The following is a 17570-nucleotide window of genomic DNA, read 5'->3' as shown; positions in this document are numbered from 1 at the left end:
AATTAACGTAATAAAATTAACAAGCTAAATAGTTAAGCAAAATAGATAATGAATAAGAGAAAGAGATTCTTAGTGATCCAAGCCTTGAATTGCTAGAAAAATGAGTGAAAGTACAAGAGGGTGGGGTGAATTGTAGCCAAATCAATAACTTAGTTGACTTAAAAAAGAATCAGTCGACTAAACTTTTCCAGCAGGTTTGATTTGCATCAAAAGTCAGTTGCGTAGAATTAAAAGGTAAAGACATAGGAATTTTATAAGGGTTAAGTACCGGTGTGGTACCTACATCCAGTTTTCTTGGGTCACAAGGGTTCTCTTAGATCTTCAATAATTCGTTACAACAGTAGTGGTTTTGGATCGTTCACCACCAACGAGTTTCAGCAACAGTGTTTTTCTAAACTTGACGCAACTCTTGTTTTGTTTTCTAACTCTTCCTATGTTTTGTGACAGTTGTAAAATCAAAACTACAGTGTTTGTAGTAAGAACTAGAAAGGTATAGAAATAGTGGTAAATTGTGTGGCTTTTGCTTCTGACTTTCAGTCTTCTTATATAAGAGTCTTGAGATCTTGCAATCTTCTTTTTGAGCTAGCCGTTGCAGATTGACCATTGATTGAGGCAAGAATATTCTAAGAGTTTTGACCCAAGGGTTGCCTCTAAATACCGCTCAAGAGATGGGTTGGATTCAATGATTTCCTTCCTTTCCGCATTCCTGATTAAGGGAGTGATTTGCGACTTGGCTTGATTGATCAATCCCCAGAATCTTCCTATTTCTTTTACCAAACTTATCCTTGAATTACGAATTGGCTTCCCATAGCGGCTGCACTTGATCTTGTTTCCTTTTTGATAGCCTTGACATCTTGATTTCCTTTGGCTCCCTCTAATTTAGAATTGTCATCCTGATTTCCTGCAATCAAAAAGATTATATTAGATTTTCTATTGTCATCATTGAAACTTAGGTGTAACAATCTTCCTCTTTTTGTTGATGGCAATCAAAAAGAGTAAACAAAGCACATTTTCCTTTTATGTGAGGGCTCTCCCTGATTCTATGCACACACTTGAATTTTGATGCCACATGCCACTGCTGCTCCCCCTGAGTTGTTGCTCTATTCTACTTTACTCTAATATTTTCCCCCGTTGACATCAATTAAAAACAAAGAAGAAAGTGCAGGTAGAAAGTAATATGTAATATAGCAGATAATCAACATAGCAGTTAGGGTAGAAGATATTATGCCTTCAGTGGAGGCACATAGTGATGTTTATAATAGACCAAGGCAAAATCAAACAAAAAAAAATAGTACCAAACGAAATTGTTTTAAACACACACACATCGACCTTAGTTCCTCCCCAGAAAGTATTTCAGGGTATTGATCACTTTGGTGCAAAAAGTGTCATAGAAGGTTTCAACTTCTTTGGTGATTTTGTCCATCTTCTCTGTCATGGAGTTGAATGCCCTGATTCCTTGCCTTTTTGTGGCTCCCATGTCCATCATAAGCTTAGCCACATTTGTACCTATTTATTTAGTTATCTCCCTGATCTTGTCCACATGTTCTTTCATGGCAATGAGCATGGTTTTTACCCCCATCTAGTCCTTACTGAATTTGTTGTAAGTTGTTGGTAGCAGTCGACTGAGGCTCCGGTAGTTCAGTGGTTGGCTCAACCTGTATTGGAGTGCTTCCAATCTTGGCACGTCTAACACATCCATCTTCACTTAAAGTGTAGCCCATCATAGCAAAGGTTGTCTTATCATAGGTGCTTGAGATATAGTTAAGAGAGAAAGGTGCTAGATCAACCTTCATTACTTCAAGAATATGTGAGATAAGCAAACCATACACAAATCAGTCAAGCCTTTTGTTGTTCACAAGGCAGTATAGGACAAAAATATCCCTAGTGGTTAAAGTGCTGAAAGACCTAGTCCAAGGAAGAAGAGTAGTAGCAATCATGTGAGCTAACACACGATGTTCAAACTTAAGACTTTTAGGCCCAATGTCAGGGGGTTTTCAAACAGAAAAGTTTTTGCTTCATCTAAGGACACTTAAAAATCTTTTGGCCAGGAGTTTTGAACAAGGACATCATACCCATGAAACTTAGCAGAAACAATCTTCTCAAATTGATAAGCATCAAGAACAATACGAGTACCTAGGACTATTGACTCCAACTCATCTTTGTCATTTACAAACAAATTTGTATAGAACATTCTCACAAGTTCTTCATACACAGAATTTCCAATAGTATCAAACAGAGGAGAAAGGCATTGAAAATCAAAAATTGAAACCACATCACAATGAATATCTTTCATAAGAGAGAGACTTACATTGCCCATAAGCCATAGATTTTGACTTATAAGATTCAAACCTCGATTTCTCAGTTGGACCGTACAAGTTCAATTTATCCTCTGGCCCAAAATCAGTGCTTTCCACTTTTCCTTTCTTGCATGTAGGTTTTTTAGGGGTTTGATCCATGGGTCTCTTCCTAGCTTTTTTCTGGCTTAGAATTTAATCTTATGACGAGTCACTACTCTCATTATCAGTTTTGAGGGGGTCTGAGTCAAGGGATGACTTAAGGTCGACGGTTTCTTCAGGGTTTTGGGATTTTTGGAACTGTCTGCTTCGTCTTGTGGCAGTAGAGAATGAGAGGTTTCGCTTAGATATGGTAGTGGAGTTTGGTGAAAAGTGATGAAGAATGGGAAAAGAGGGGATACTTATTTAGGCGCTTGGAAGATTGAAGGGTTGCATCGGTTAGAGGAAGGGTTAGGTTCAGACTTAAGTGACACTTCTGAGGAGTTGCTTCGGCGGCACCAATGGAAGGTAATAATAGCACTCACATCAAATTAATGAAACCCATCAATTAAGTAAACTCAAAAAGGAAGTAAAATCTTTTGCAAATATACAAAAGAATTTTATGCAATAGGCAGAATACCAATCTTACTATGCAGTAGACAAAAATGTTCTTCCAAAAGAGATTTTGTAAAAATATCAGCAAGTTGAGACTCGGTACTAATAAATTCTAACATTATATCACCTTTAGCAACATGATCACGAATAAAATGATGCTTAATTTCTATATGCTTTGCCCTGGAATGATGCACATAATTTTTTGATAGATATATAGCACTCGTGTTATCACAAAAAATAGGAGTAGAAGTAAGATTTAGATCATAATCAAGAAGTTGATGCATAATCTAGAGAATTTGAGTGCAACAGCTTCCAACAGGTAAATACTCTGCTTTAGTAGCTGACAAGGCAACACAATTTTGTTTCTTGCTATGCCAGGAAATTAGTGCATTTCCCAGTAGTTGGCAAGTTCCACTAGTGCTTTTCCTGTTAGTCCAATCACCTGCAAAATCTGCATCTGAAAAGCCTTTTAGGTTAAAATTATTAGAGTGGGAATACCATAAACCTAATTTAGTGGTCCCAATGAGGTATCTAATGATACGTTTAACTGCAGTCAAATGAGATTCCTTTGGAGACGACTGAAATCTGACACACTTACAAACACTGAACATTATATCTGGTCGACTAGCCGTGAGATATAGTAGGGATCCAATCATTCCCCTATACATAGTTGCATCGACACTTTTCCCGTTTTTGTCTTTTTCAAGAGTTATTGACGGAATCATTAGAGTTCCACTGGGTTTCGCATTCTCCATTCCAAACATTTTTATGAGCTCCTTGGTGTACTTGGTTTGGCTAATGAAGATTCCTTTGAAAGATTGCTTGATTTTTAATCCAAGAAAGAAAGTCAGCTCTCCCATCATGCTCTCTACTTTTATAATATGAACTCACATAATACAGAGTTAAAACTTCCAAATATAATATCATCTACATAAATTTGAGTAATAAGATTACCTGAATTGGAGCACTTAATAAATAGAGTTGTATCAATATTACCTCGCTTGAAGCAATAATTTAATAGAAAATATCTTCGTCTTTCAGACCAGGCTGGGGGGGGGGACTTGTTTGAGTCCGAATAAGGCTTTTGACAACTTGATGACATGATTTGGGAGACTGTTCTTTACAAACCCAAGAGGTTGTTTCACACACACTTCTTCAGAAATATATCCATTTAAAAGGTGCTTTTTACATCCATTTGAAATAGTCTGAACCCTTTATGAGAAGCAAAGGCAAGTAGTATTTGAATGGATTATAATCTTGCCACAGGAGTAAAGGTTTCATCGTAGTCGATTCCTTCTTGCTGTGAGTAACCTTGGGTGACTAGCCTTGCTTTGTTGCGAACTACTTGACCAGATTCATTCAGCTTATTTCTGAAAACCCATTTAGTTCCTATGGTAGATGCATCAAAAGGTTTTGGAACTAAGTTCCACACTTTATTCCTTTCAAATTGACCAAGTTCATCTATCATGGCTTTGACCCAGTAGTTATCTTTGAGAGCTTCATCAACCTTTTTTTGGCTCAAGTTGTGATATTAAGGCCACATGAGAGTTGAGCTTTTGAGATCTTCTGGTGGTAATATCTTCATGTAGATTTCCAATGATGAACTTATGGGGATATCCAGGTTCACTTTTCCATTCATTTGGGATAGCTGAGACTAACTCCTTTTCCATGGGAGTTGAATGTTCAGCATAAGGTAGTTCCTAGTTTTCCATGTGGTTCTCAGTCGACTAATTTTGTTGATTAGTTACCTCATTATGACAGTCCTTTCCTGTAAGAGCAAACTTTGGGACAACGGAAATTTTCTCATCATCAGGAAGTTTTTCATTCCTTAAGCAAGGGTTAGTATTCACAAAAACAACATGAATGGATTCCTCAATAGATAAGGTTCTTTTATTAAACACTCTATATGCTCTACTTGAGGGAGAGTATCCAAGAAAAATACCTTCGTCACTTTTTGGATCAAACTTACTAAGGTTGTCCTTTCCATTGTTGTGGATGAAGCATTTGCAGCCAAATGGATGAAAGTAACTGATGTTGGGTCTTTTACCATTCCATAGCTCATATGGTGTCTTTTTGAGAAAAGGTCGAATCAGGCATCTGTTAATGATATGACATATGGTGCTTACAGCTTCTGCCCAGAAGTAGTATGGAAGAGAGTTTTCCACAATCATGGTTCTTGCCATATCTTGCAAGGTTCTGTTTTTGTGTTCTACCACTCCATTTTGTTGAGGTGATCTTGGGGAAGAGAAGTTGTGAGAAATTCCTTGATCATTGCAGAAGTTTTCAAAGGCTCTACTTTCAAATTCTCCTCCATGGTCATTCCTTATGTCAGGGATGTAATATCCCTTTTCACACTGTACCTTCTTACAGAAGACTTCAAAATTCCTTAATGCTTCATCTTTATGACTCAGAAAAATAATCCAGGTGAATCGAGAAAAATCATCTACTATAACAAAAGTATATTTTTTACCACCAATGCTAGCATATCTAGTTGGACTAAAGAGGTCCATATACAAAAGTTGAAGAAGTTTTGTAGTAGAAACTGTGTTTTTGACTTTAAAGAAGCAACGAGTTTGCTTTCCTAATTGACATGCATCGCAAATTTTATCCTTAGAAAAATCTAGTTTTGGAAGTCCAATAACAAGATTGTGTTTGGAAAGTTTTTGAATAGTATACATGCTAGCATGACCAAGCTTTCTATGCCATACCCAGGGATCATCAATCATTAAAGCTAGACAAACTTGATTCCCTAGACTATTAGTATTACTAAGAGTATAGATATTTCTATCTCTGTTTCCAGATAGAATGATTTTATATGTTCGACTTCAATGAACCAACCATGTTTTTTGAAACGAACCTCATAGTCACTGTCTCATAGTTGACTGATGCTGAGTAGATTGTAACCAAGTTCAACTACTAAGTAGACCGCATCTACATCGCATGATGAGTTGAGAGGGACTTTTCCTACTCCAAATATATTTCCTTTTGATTTATCTCCAAAAGTGACTGATCCACCATCGAGCTTAATGACAGATTTGAACTATTGTTTGTCACCTGTTATGTATCTGGAACACACGCTATCAAGATTCTATTTCCCTTTTCGATTCTTCTTGCGGTATTTCTGCAGAAACAAATTACTTATTTTTAGGTACCCAAGCCTTCTTAGGTCCTAGACGGTTAGTGTTCTGATTGTTAGCCTGGTTAGAGACCTTAGGTCACCAAACCCATCTTTTGTTATTCTTAAACATGCAATGATTAGAAGTATGACCAAGTTTTTTGCAATAAAAATAAGATGGATTAATAAGACTTTCAGAAGTCTTTTCTCTACTATTTCTAAACCTGCAGTGGTTAGAATTGTGACCATCTTTGCCACAATGAATGCATGCAGAATGATATTTTGCCCTAAATGAGTTATTACGAGAAGTTGACTGGTTTGATTTGATGGAACTGTGACTTGTGGATTTTCTCAATCCATTCAGTTGAAGTTGAAGTTCATGAACTTTTTCTTGAAGCATGTCTTTTTTGATTTCACATACTTCTAGTTTCATGGCCCAGTCTTCTTTTCTCGTTGAATCTTTCAAAACTCATTTAGAACCTTCTCAATGTCTATAAAATCAATATCAATAAATTCTTGAAGTTCATTACATTTAGGACACATAGGTGAACGTACCTCATTTATTCTTTCATCTACCATGAGACCCAGCTCGCTTGAGTTTTCATCACTGTCATCAGTTATGTCCATGAAGCACATGTTGGTGATTTCCTCATGATCGGACTCTTCTTTATCACTCCATGCTCCAAATGACTTCTTCTTTTGGAAATTTCTGCTGAGTTTCTTTTTCAGTTCAGGGCATTCTGCTTGAATATGTTCGTGTTTTCCACATTCATAGCATCTTCCATCATTTTTGTCATTTTCATTTCCCATCTTTCCTTTTCTGAAATTTGGTTTACCTATTCTTTTATTTATGTTTCTCCTCATTATGCTTGTTACTACTTTGGAGAGCATAGCTATGTTTTCATCTTATTCTCCTCCTCCTCCTCCTTCTTCTTCTTCTTCTTCATTTTCTGATTCAGCCACAGTTGCTTTAAATGCAACTAATTTCCTTTTCACTTGATGAACTTGCCTATCTAAGTGGGTTTTCTCAAAAGCAATTAGATCACCTCTAAGTTCATCATATGACATCTTGTCAAGGTCCTGACATTCAAGAGCAATAACTTTGGGTTACCAAATGGTGGGTAGACTTCTTAGTATTTTTCTGACATGTTCTCCACTTCTGATTGGTCTACCAAAAGATTTCAAATCCCCGAGAATTTTTCTGAATCGAGAGAACAGTTCTTCGACTGATTCTCCATCTTTCATTTGAAATAATTCATAGTCACGCACCAGGAGATTTATTCTTGTTTCCTTCACTTTGTTGGTTCCTTCATATGTGACTTCTCACTTGTCCCACATTTATTTAGTAGTTTTATAGCTTGATATCTTTTCATACTCTTCACCGCTTATGGCGTTGTACAGGAGATTCTTAGTCTTGGCATTCTCTTGAATAACGGTTGCTTGTTCTTCAGTGTAATCATCTAAGTCAAGAGGATCAGATGATACTATGATCTCACCATCTTTATCTTTCCTTGGGAGAATTGGAAGATTTCCCTTTTTGATCACACGTCACACTTTAATGTCGTATGACATTGTATATGTTTCCATACCCACTTTCCAGTGTGAAAAGTACTGGCCATTAAAGTAGGGTGGTCTTACCTAAGAAGTTCCTTCTTGAAATAGTGCTCCAACGACTGTGTTCGACGTCATGATCTTTTCCTCGCTTGTTGTTAGGCAATACTTGTAAGTCCTAGCTCTGATACCAATTAAAAGTACAAGAGAGGGGGTAAATTGTAGCCAAATTAAAAACTTAGTCAGCTTAAAGAAGAATCAGTCGACTAAATTTTTCCAACATGTTTGATTTGCAGCGGAAGTAAGTTGCGTAGAATTAAAAGCTAAAGACACAAGAATTTTATACTAGTTTAGTACCGGTGTAGTACCTACATCCAGTTCTCTTGGGTCACAAGGGTTCTCTTAAATCTTCAATAATTTATTATAATATTAGTGATTTTGGATTGTTCACCACCAACGATTTTCAGCAATAGTGTTTGTCTAAACTTGATACAACTCTTATTTTGTTTTCTAACTCTTTCTATATCTTTTGTGACACTTGTAAACTCAAGAATACAATGTTTGTACTATGAACTAGAAAGGTATAGAAACAGTGGTAAGTTTCATAGCTTTTCCTTCTGACTTTCAGTCTTCTTATATGAGAGTCTTGAGATCTTGCAATCTTCTTTTTGAGCTAGCCATTGCAGATTGACCATTAATTGAGGCAGGAATATTCTAAGAGTTTTGACCCAAGGGTTGCCTCTGAATCCTGCTCAAGAGATGGGCTGGATTCAATGATTTTCATCTTTTCCGCATTCCTGATTAAGGGAGTTATTTGCGACTTGACTTGATTGATCAATCACCAGAATCTTACGATTTCTTTTACCAAACTTATCCTTGAATTACGAACTAGCTTACAATAATGGCTGGCTTGATCTTGTTTCATTTGCCTTGACATCTTGATTTCCTTTGGCTCCCTCTGATTTAGCATTGTCATCCTGATTTCCTGTAATCAAGTAGATTAGATTAGATTTGCACTATTGTTATCATTGAAACTTAGGTGCAACAATGAGCACAATAAATCTCCTATAGTTACAATATAATGCTTGTAGTACAAAATAAGTGTAAAATAGAATTTTCCTAATAGTGGGGTAATGGGGTAATTTATAGGATAACCTAATTGTAATTGCCCCTAATAATTCTTCCAATTGTATTGTAACCATCTATCGTGCTTTAATAGAGAGTCCTGGATATCTCAAAGTCTGTTGGTGCGTGGGATACATCTATCCGGTCACTAGTAATCCTAGTACGAGTTGCTCTGGAATGGCCTTGTCCGGTGCGAATAAAGCTAACCCCGGGATCAGCTCCTCGATCTTCAATATTTGATCTAGATGACTCCAGCTGACTAGGAAGTGCTTGCCACGTGTTGATTCCTATGTTGGCCGCGTGTATGGTATATATTTCACCAGTACAAGGATGTAATTAGTCAATTCGTCTTGTGGTTGATGTTGTTCTGCTAATTTTAAAGCCTTTTTATATATCGGGAGGTCTCTCGTATCTATGCTCATGAAAGAGTAATTTCTTTAATTTCTACTAAATTCTTAATATCTTTTTCTAAGTTTCTATTTGTTTTGTAGCACTAGCTACTAATTCAATTGTCTTTACTTTGAGAAAACTTTTAAAACTTATGATCTAAAATATATCATAAATACATTTTCATAGATATGAAATCATGTTATTAAGGGTAACAAATTAAATTGCTTCTAAATATATAAATATATTATTTTTTTAGTCCAAATTAAAAAGGAAAGTACACTTCTATATATTGTATCCATTCAACCAAATTCAACAAGCAAAGAGAAAGGTAATTGCATGTATTTGTAATCCAGTCTAAAAGTACTTGAAAAGACGTGGGCATATTTCCTAGAGGTGATATTGAGATATCGTGGAAAGTGTATAAGAATGAACGTTTCTATTTTATATTGCGGGGGGGGGGGGGGGGGAGAGGATAAAATCATCGTATGAAGAAAAGAGTGTGCATACTTCAATCTCTACATATGCGCGTCGAGAAGGCCAACCCAACGAGTAGGGGATAAAGCGTAGCAAATACTTGAGGTTCAGTCTCAATTCTACTAACTTGCAGTTTACGTTAGCTTTAAGCTTTGGCGCCGGCGTCGTGACCGGTCGTTAACTTTCTCCCCTCACAAGACCTCGTTGACAGTTGAGAGAAGCGCATATATAAGCTCATTTCAAGCAATATAAAGAAAGATGATCACATTTTCTAAGGAAAGATTTATTCTTGGAGTCAACTTATAAGGAAACGAGTTCTGAATCAAGAGATACTTTGAGGGAACAACGATCGATCATGGCTACATCTAGCGGCGGTGTTCCGCCGGGCTTCCGATTCCATCCGACGGACGAAGAGCTTCTTCATTACTACTTGAAGAAGAAAATTTCGTTTCAGAAGTTTGACATGGAAGTTATCAGAGAGGTCGACTTGAATAAGATTGAGCCCTGGGATTTGCAAGGTACAACTTTTCTATTTTATCATTTTAACCTACTAATACTTAGTTTAAATTCTAGGACAACTTAGAAACGAATTAAGTGGTAATAGAAAGGAAAAGCGACTATGTTTCAAAAATAAAGTTAAGCCCTGGCTGAATAGTACAGGGCATAACGAACATGTCTGAGCTCAAATATAGTCTTGATACCTAGGGATTTTGATGCTCCAGTTCTTTTGAACGGATTAAGAATCGTTTTTGCATAGTCGTCACAAGATAATATTTTTACATTTCATTTTGGCTTCTTGTTTATTTTTCAGGATCAAAGGCATGAAAATCATATCTTATGCACACTTAGTTTATTGATCTCAAATTTGAGATCAAAGGTGGTTTTTTGGTGGAAATCTTCTTGAAGTCTTGAAAAATATTTTCAAATCATGTTTGTTTTATTTTCCAAAGAAGTTTTCGCAAAAGTTTTTGAAAAATATACGCGTAACTGTTTCTTGAAGAAATGATTTGATGTATTGTCCAAAGAACATTTCTATTTCCACTCATAACATACTTACAAGTCTACAGAAAACTATATCTATTCAAACAAGCCTTTTCGTGCATAAATTTTTATTTTCGACAAAACAAAATTAAAATACCTTTTCTAAAAGTTGTCCAAATTGTCTAGTAAACTCAAAATGTTTTTAAACTTTCAAATTTCAGTTTGTGTCCATGCAAATTACTATCGTAAGATATAAAGTTAGTATTAACTCGTCTGCTCCCTGAGGCGCCAATCTTTTCTCTAATCTAGCCGAGCTCGCAAGGATTCAGGAAATATTCTTATACATAGTTCCCTAGTTAGGAAGAAAAGAATCTTCATAGAGGTATCTTGTAAATTAGTTACTCATGCAATATTGATGTGCAGAGAAGTGCAAGATTGGATCAACTCCACAGAATGAGTGGTATTTTTTCAGCCACAAGGACAGAAAATATCCGACAGGATCAAGGACAAACCGAGCAACAAATGCAGGGTTTTGGAAGGCCACAGGGAGGGACAAATGCATAAGGAACAGCTTCAAGAAGATAGGTATGAGGAAAACCCTAGTTTTCTACAGAGGAAGAGCTCCCCATGGCCAAAAGACTGACTGGATCATGCACGAGTACAGACTTGAAGATGCTGATGACCCTCAAGGAAATCAAAGTGTAAGTCGCTTTCCCTTTTTGATTCCCCCCCCCCCCCCCAACCCAATAAAATACCTAATTATAACTTGGCTCGGATAACTGGCTTTTGTCCATGGTACTCCCTTTCATCCTTTCTAGTTTAGGTGACATTATTTTCTTATTAGTTCATTTCGAAAAAATGTCAAACTTTATTCTTAAAAAAAACTTTATTCTTAAAAGAAAACTTTAATAACCAGTAATGATATACTTAAAACAAGAGTTTCAAAAGTGTTCTTTAGCTTTCTTAAGCTCCGTACAAGTTAAACTACAACACAAAATTGAAATGAAGGACCATAACTAAGTATATATATTAGTATGTCCTCTCTACCAATTTAAATTTTAAATGATATGATCACATACTTCTATCTTCTAACATAGTTAGAAATTTTAGTTTCAACTCTCACCAAGCCACCGCTCATTGGCAACAAAAAAAACAAAAATAGATTGCGAGCTTAGTCAATTAAAAAGAATCAGATCCGCACTAAAAAGTGTGTCCTCTCTTTGATACTTTTAAATAAGATTATACTAAAACCTCTTCTTAAAGACATTTAAGATAGACTAGGAGAGGGGCAGATGGGCCCGGAAGCGGAGGATGGGAATAGCGCCTTCACATCCTTACCCCTAATTTTTGTTTTTAATAGGTAACAAATAAAAATACAGAAATCTAGAGTACTGGTCAAAGCGTGGGAATCATCTAACGAATTTAAGTCCGGGGGTATGTCAATAAGTCAACTGCATGCATACAATTTTGGAAGCTACATTAGCTACTCCCTCCCTTCCTCAACAAGTGACTTTTTAGCCTTTGATACACCTTTTAAAAAAATATTAATTTTTAAAATAAAAAAATTTAACTAAATTACCCTTAACTAAAATTTGCATATTGTTAACTTGACACATTGGATATATACATAACGACAAATTTAAAAAATTAAATTTAATTCATTCTTGATTACATAAAAATAACATTTATTTCGGATCGAAATGAAAAGACTAAAAAGTCACGGGAGGGAGTAATAATTTTCTTTTCCTTTCCTTTTTCTTTTAGATAGTTAAAAAAGAGAAAAGCAATGGTAACATCTGTCCAGTTGGGCATAATTGACCGTCAGGGGTAAAAACTTTACTGCGATTCAAACCTATAGTAATTCAAACTCAGTACTATATGCAGAGGCGGAATTAAAGTTTTAAGTTTTTGAGTTCGGAATTTTAATGATTTTAAGCTATTGAATTCTAAATAACTTATACTCTCTCCGTTTTAATTTATGTGAACTCATTTGATTGGACACGGTGTTTAAGAAAACATAGAAGACTTTTGAATTTGTGGAGTAAAATGAGACATATATATTTTGTGTGGCTATAAATCATTGCATAAAGGTAAATTGTTTCCAAATAAGGAAAAGAGTCATTCTTTTTGGCACGAACTAAAAAGAAAATAGGTTCACATAAATTGAAACGGAGGAAGTATATATTCAATGAATTTCCTAAGATAAATTCAATGTTCGAACCAAAACTATTGGGTTAGGTCGAAGCCACTCGGGACACTCTAGCTCCGCCCCCGACTATATAAAGATTGAATTGTAACTTTTGTCCCAAAATAGGAAACTAGATTACTTGTAAAAGCCTGGGGTATTCGTCCAATGTAATTGGAATATTTGAAGTCTAACATGTAAATTGCATGCACGCATGTTTAAAAGTCAAAACGATTAAAGTCAGGATCGAAGCTAAGTTGGGTTAAGGGTGGTCAATTTTCGGCGAAAAATTACATAGCATATAGTATAAGTAAAATATTAGGTTTTAGAGATATAAAACATATATTGAACACTATTTGTAAAGGAATTTTTTCTTTTTTTTCAAGTTTGAGTTTCTAACTTCGTCACTAATTAAAATATCTTATCTTCTTATCGCAGGGTTAACAGGCAAATAGAAAAGATAACTGGAAAAAACAAAAGCTAATTAACGAGATCCAAACTCGTAATAAAGTCTTGATTTTCAGGGATATCCGATATTCTTTCCTGCTTTCTATACTCCAGAGAATTGATTCATACACATATATTGCACTTTCTATACTCTAGAGAATTGATTGATACACATATATGTTCCTCCCTACCAATTTATGTGATATTCTTTCTTTTTCAGTCAATCAAAATATGAATGACAACTTTCTATATTCAGTAAGAATTTAAGTTTGTTTCTTGTAAACGCACATGCAGGATGATGGCTGGGTGATTTGTAGAGTTTTCATGAAGAAACATTTATTCAAAGTTGGAAACGAAGGGAGCGGCGCAGCCTCATCAGATCAACTGAACAGCACATCAAGCCACCAATCTCGCGCCTTCAACAGCCAATATCTACTGCAACAACAACAACAACAGCAGCAGGGCGGCCATAGCCTAAACTATTCCCACATCCCCTTAGCTTTGCCACAATATAATTCTCACCTCCAACTTCAACCTCAAAACATCATTCCTAACAAGCCATTGGGCTACCATGACTTCTCAGCTCTCCCAACTTCTGATCATCAAGCGCCCCTTATGGTGAAGCAATTAATGTCGAGCGCCGACAGCGCCTGCAGCGACCAGAACCTCCCTTATAACCAGCAGGAAGTTGGAAGTAGTTGTAATCATCATCAGAATTTGAATGAATGGGGAATGATTGCCAGTTCCCACGGCCAGCTCGGACACGGACACGGACAGGAGGATGATAATTCAGCCAAAACTGCAGGGGTCAGGTTTGATGATGCAAATGCATCCTCCGTGAATCAAATCAATCAGCTTTCCCTGCGCGGGGAGATGGATTTCTGGGGTTACACTAAATAACAACGCTATATTTCTATCTGGATTCTTAAATGTAAAAGTAGATCTAGTTACTATACTAATATTATTTGCTCGCTCTACCCGTTATTTACATGATTATAAAAACGGGTAAGTGATAGTCCCAACATTATTTGCATTATAATATGTTACTATCAATATTCTTGAATGTCCACAATTTACTCTACGTGAATTATCAATTTCAAAAATGATTGATATGGTCACGTATTTGTTCCCGCACTATTTGATTTAGGAGAAAAAAAATTGAATTTTCTCCCCAATTCAAGTTTTTGTACCGGATATAGAAAAACTGAACTCCTTTGTAAAAATTTCATAGGGTACCCTATTCGGTCACGCTGTTTTAACTTATACTCACTTTTTAAAAAACTTTTAACTTGTACCCAAATTAGGAGAAATTGTGGGACCCATAAAAGAAATAAAGAAAATGATTGAAAAAGTTACGGAAAGAAAGTGGGCAGCTAGAAAGCCAAGTGTCAAGTGCTTGAGAATCTTTGGGAGCATAGCCTATGCTCATGTGCCACATCAAGGGAGAGGAAAACTTGACGATCGAAGTGCCAAGCATGTGTTTGTTAGCTATGATACGAGTTCAAAAGGCTACAAGCTATACAACCCAAGTAGCGGCAAGATGACGGTGAGTCGTGATGTTGAATTTGATGAAGAATTGGCATGGAATTGGGAAGCTCAAGAAGAAACTTCATATGATTTTCTTCCAAACTTGGATGATGAAGAAGAACTAGAGACCGTAGAACCTGTGCAAGATGCAACTCCACCTCCTTCTCCAACCAATGTTGCATCTCCTTCTTCTTAACAAAGTTTAAATGTAACGACCCGACCGGTCGTTTCGAGAGTTATAGCCCAGTTTTTCCCATTTCTATTTCCTTTTGTGCTTTTCAGCTATATTATGATATATTGGGTTAGTTGGTTCGGGTCCGGAGTAGTTTCGGAGTGAATTGAGATACTTAGTCTCTTATTTAGAACCTTAAGTTGGAAAACTCAACCAGATGTTGACTTATGTGTAAATGGTCTCGGGTTTGAATTCTAATGTTTCCATTAGCTTCGTTAAGTAATTTTGAACTTAGAAGCGTGTCCGAAATATGATTTGGAGGTCCGTAGTGGAATTAGGCTTGGATTGGCGAAAGTTGGAAACTTGGCGATTTCGATCGGCAGTGAAAATTTTGATATCGGGGTCGGAATGGATTTCCTAAAATTGGAGTAGGTTCCTGGTATCATTTGTGACGTGTGTGTAAAATTTGAGGTCATTCGGACGTAGTTTGGTAGGTTTCGGTGTCGTTTGTGGAATTTGGAAGTTTAGAAGTTCTTAGGCTTGAATTCGAGGGTAATTTATTGTTTTGATGTTATTTTAAGTGATTCGAAGGCTCGACTAAGTTCGTATGGTGATATATGACTTGTTGGTATGTTTGGTTGAGGTCCCTTGGGGCTCCGGATGATTCCGGATGGCTAACGGGAGGTTTGGAATTTTGAAAGGCAGTTGAACTGCTGCTGCTGGTGTTTTTCCGCACCTGCGGAGCGGGAGCCGCAGGTGCGAGGTCACTGGTGCGCTTGGTGAGCCGCAGATGCGGATATAGAGGACCTGGGCTAGAACTGCAGGTGCACAAGATTGGTCGTATCTACGAGCCCGCAGATGCGAGTCTGAGTCACAGATGCGGAAGTGAGGAGGATTGGCAGTGGCCGCAGGTGCGAGGACTTTTCCGCACCTGCGAGGTCGCAGAAGCGGATAGGGAGCGCAGGTACGGAGAAGGGCACTTAAGTGATTTTCCGCAAATGCGGAGATTTGTGTGCAAAAGCGGTTTTGCAGGTGCGCATTTGAGCCGCAGGTGCAAAAAACCTAGGCCGAACCTATAGATAGAAGACTTCGCGAATATTTTGTTCATTTCCACCATTTTCAAGTCGGACCTTGGAGCTTTTGGAGTGATTTTTGAAGGGGATTCAAGGGTTTTCACAGAGGTAAGTTGCTTGAGCTCTAATACTCCTAGCTATAGTGTTTTTCCGTTGTTTTCTCATCTAATTAGTGTGATTTAGGAGTGAAAATAGGGGTTAGGGCTTGGGATTTTGGAAAGTGTAATTTGAGGATTTGAGGGACCAAATGATATCGGATTTTGATAAATTTAGTATGGGTAGACTCGTGAGTGAATGGGCTTTCGAGTTTTGTGACTTTTATCAGATTTTGAGATGTGGGCCCGTGGGCCGAGTTTGAGTGAATTTCGGGATTTGCCCTATAAATTGGTATTTTTCTTATGGGATTAATTCCTTTAGCTCATATTGATCGTATTTTATTGCTCATGGCTAGATTCAGGTCATTTGGAGGCCAGTTCGAGAGGAAAGAGCATTTCGGAGTAGGAGTTCTACACTGTTGAGGTAAGTAACAGTTTTAAAACTGGTCTTAAGTGTATGAAACCTGGAGTTTGGTATAATGTGAATGTTTTGAGGTGGCACCCATGCTAGGTGACGGGCGTGTGGGTGTACGCCGTGAGGGATTGAGACTTGGTTCGTCCCAGGAGATTGTGAAGTCTAATAGCCTTTATTTGTGTTTATATGCATTCCTGTCTACTAGAACTTGACTGCCTTTCATGTTAGAAATCACGCTTAGGCTATATTCCTGCTCATGGTAGTTATATTCAGTCATAGTGATTCTTGTACATGTTTACCTCAGTCTCTGTTATTTTTCCGTATGATACTTTAACAATTTGATTTGGGTTGCTTTCCCTTTCTTCATTGAGAGCTATGAGACTAGAGAGGTTCATGACTGAGTAAGGCCGAGGGCCTGTTTGTAAGATATTATACTATAATACGTGAGTTGTCCATGCAGCACGTGAGTTATCCGTACGGATCGAGATACTTATACTATTGCACGTGAGTTGTCCGTGCAGATTATAGCGCTTGGGCTGTAGGAGCCCCTCGTGAGTCTGAACACCTTCAGTGAGCGCAGGAACCTATTGAGCGTGTACATTGAGGGCTGAGAGTTGAGTGTCGAGTTGTTGAGGGTTTGAGTGACAGTGTCTGTGAGGTTTCATCTATTTCACTTTGTTGTTGCATTTAGCTGAAAATTGTCTAGCTGGAATTTGTAATTATACAAGTGATCTTTCACTTATGTTTACTCTTAACTGTGAAAATTATCAACTGAATTGTTCTGTATAGCTCGTCACTACTTCTCGATTCCTTATTTATTTTTGTTACTTGCTGAGTTGGTTGTACTCATACTACACCCTGCACTACATGTGCATATCCAGGTGTGTCTGAGCACGGAGATTGTTAAGTCCAGGCCTATTTGAGTTTCAGAGACTGCAAGGTAGCTTCCAACGTCCGCAGGACCTTGTTAGTCCTTCCACATTTCTTTCCATTTTGTTCTGATATTTAGACAATGGCTGTAATAGTTTTAAATACTTAGACGCTCATGACTTGGTGACACCCCGATGTTTGAGGCTCGTTTTTCGCATTTTGTTCCAAATTTGAGTTCAACTTTGATTTTATAAAAATTTCT

The 17570-nt window shown here is 37.1% G+C and overlaps 1 protein-coding gene across 1 annotated transcript; it reads left to right on the top strand.

Moving 5' to 3' along the window:
• The first annotated feature begins 9566 nt into the window (after nucleotides 1-9566).
• Nucleotides 9567-14267, top strand: LOC104097241 (protein BEARSKIN2). Its single transcript, XM_009603786.4, has 3 exons — nucleotides 9567-10061; nucleotides 10948-11225; nucleotides 13451-14267. Exons 1-3 carry the CDS (start codon nucleotides 9899-9901, stop codon nucleotides 14054-14056), a joined length of 1047 nt encoding a protein of 348 aa, XP_009602081.1. The 5' UTR covers nucleotides 9567-9898; the 3' UTR covers nucleotides 14057-14267.
• Nucleotides 14268-17570: the final 3303 nt, after the last annotated feature.

The sequence above is a fragment of the Nicotiana tomentosiformis genome, chromosome 3, assembly GCF_000390325.3.
Source record: "Nicotiana tomentosiformis chromosome 3, ASM39032v3, whole genome shotgun sequence".
Lineage (NCBI taxonomy): Eukaryota > Viridiplantae > Streptophyta > Magnoliopsida > Solanales > Solanaceae > Nicotiana > Nicotiana tomentosiformis.
This window is presented reverse-complemented; position numbering and strand designations above follow the sequence as displayed.